The sequence below is a fragment of the Aplysia californica genome, unplaced genomic scaffold (assembly GCF_000002075.1).
Source record: "Aplysia californica isolate F4 #8 unplaced genomic scaffold, AplCal3.0 scaffold00688, whole genome shotgun sequence".
Classification (NCBI taxonomy): Eukaryota; Metazoa; Mollusca; class Gastropoda; order Aplysiida; family Aplysiidae; genus Aplysia; species Aplysia californica.
The window spans coordinates 237,966-239,701 of NW_004797958.1; the positions used below are offsets into that span (position 1 = coordinate 237,966).

The following is a 1,736-nucleotide window of genomic DNA, read 5'->3' on the forward strand; positions in this document are numbered from 1 at the left end:
ATAAAACAATGAATGCTGTAGTTACTGTATGTGGCAAACTAACAGCTACTGTAAACTTCATCAGCATAAATGAATAAAACAATGAATGCTGTAGTTACTGTATGTGGCAAACTAACAGCTGTTGTAAACTTCATCAGCATAAATGAATAAAACAATGAATGCTGTAGTTACTGTATGTGGCAAACTAACAGCTGCTGTAAACTTCATCAGCATACACATCCTAAAGAGAATAAACTGCTATATGCTAGAAAAAAAATTTTGGTGACATAAAGCGTACTAAGATTGCCATATCGCGACCTCAGTGCTTTCTAGTCCTTTCTCCATTTTTAGTAACAGGGAAAACAGTTTATTATAGTTCATAACAAAGAGTGAGCTTAAGAAGAAGTCACATTTTCAATGTAGAAAAAAAATGGAGATAGGACAAGAAAGCACTGAGGCTGCGATATGCTGGGGAAAAAAATGAAGTAACATAAGCCAGACTATATGTGACAAAATCCTCAGTTCCATGAAGGCAAAACAAGATACATCAAGAAAAGAAAATAACTTATATTTTTCAAAGGGGAAACTGAGGCACACTCTTGTTTTTGCATCTTTTAGACCCACAACATAAAATAAGAACCAGAGCAAATCATTAAAAAATGATCAAACAGCTCCAAAGTATGTCATCTACCTGAAAAATTGGTGCTCGCATTTGCTGATCATCTCATTGAGCATGAATTGGGTGTCTGCTTCCGAGAGAAACATGCGGCAAGGCTGTGAAGGAAATGAATCTCTTTATCAACCATCATATGATAATGAAGAGTGAACAAGTCTTGCTGCTGTACACACATATCCTTTGATATTTAACACTTTGTCCCCACGGGACGCCGATCGGCGACGGTAAAAAGCTGTCCCTTTTCCCCAAGGGATGCCAATTGGCAATGGTGTGTGATATAGCGTGTACCGCATCTGAATCCTGGTCCGTGGGGATAAGTCAGTGTAGCGTGCTTCTGCGAGCTGCGTGGGTGGAAAGTGTTAAGACAACAGTTACCCCAGGGTGAGTTTTGTCTTCAATACACTGTACACAGGCTCTTTTTTGGCACATTCTTTTCTTCCATTCTGCGCATTTCATTTTTCGTGAATGTCTTGAATTCAGTTTGAGTTATCTAGGGTCACGTGCTGCAATGCAGTAGCCTCTCTTTAAACATTCAACAAACGGCTTGAATTTGAGAAATTCTTTTTAAATTGCGAAAATCGAGAATTCAAGTTGCATGCAAAAAAAACAACAAACCCACAAAAAAACATGGCATACAGTGCTCGACTGGCAATTACATCGTCCTTCAAACCATGGCAGAGATGTGGTCACTGTCCCCTGTTTCTGATTGTTTTTACACTTGCCACATCATGGATTTTAAAAATCACTGACATGCTGTTGCAGACAAATAATTCTTTTAACACTCAAAACAAATCACTCATTTAACACTTTTAACAATCATCTCCAACATAAATGAACAAAAGATGACCTGAATTATAAAACTACAGTTGAACTTGCCCTGTAATAGTTGTAATCATCATCATCATCATCAAGTGCAAGATCAGCGACAGACAACAGCCATCATGGTTCGCCATTCATTTCTCTGCTCAGATGCTCTCACAAAAGTTATATGTGAGGAAGCGTGGTGGAATCAGGCTCTCGTCAAAATAATCAAAGTGAAGAAATTTGCATTTTTCCTCAAGTTTGTGAATTTTTATCAAAT

General features: G+C 38.0%; 1 protein-coding gene across 1 annotated transcript in view; it reads right to left on the reverse strand.

The window, feature by feature from the left end:
- The window catches only part of LOC101854982 (DNA-dependent protein kinase catalytic subunit), a gene marked incomplete in the record, with an annotated part of 122,273 nt that overhangs the window by 112,243 nt on the left and 8,294 nt on the right, over positions 1–1,736 (reverse strand). The window contains 1 exon segment of the mRNA XM_035972423.1: positions 671–753. Coding sequence (XP_035828316.1) covers positions 671–753 — 83 coding nt within the window.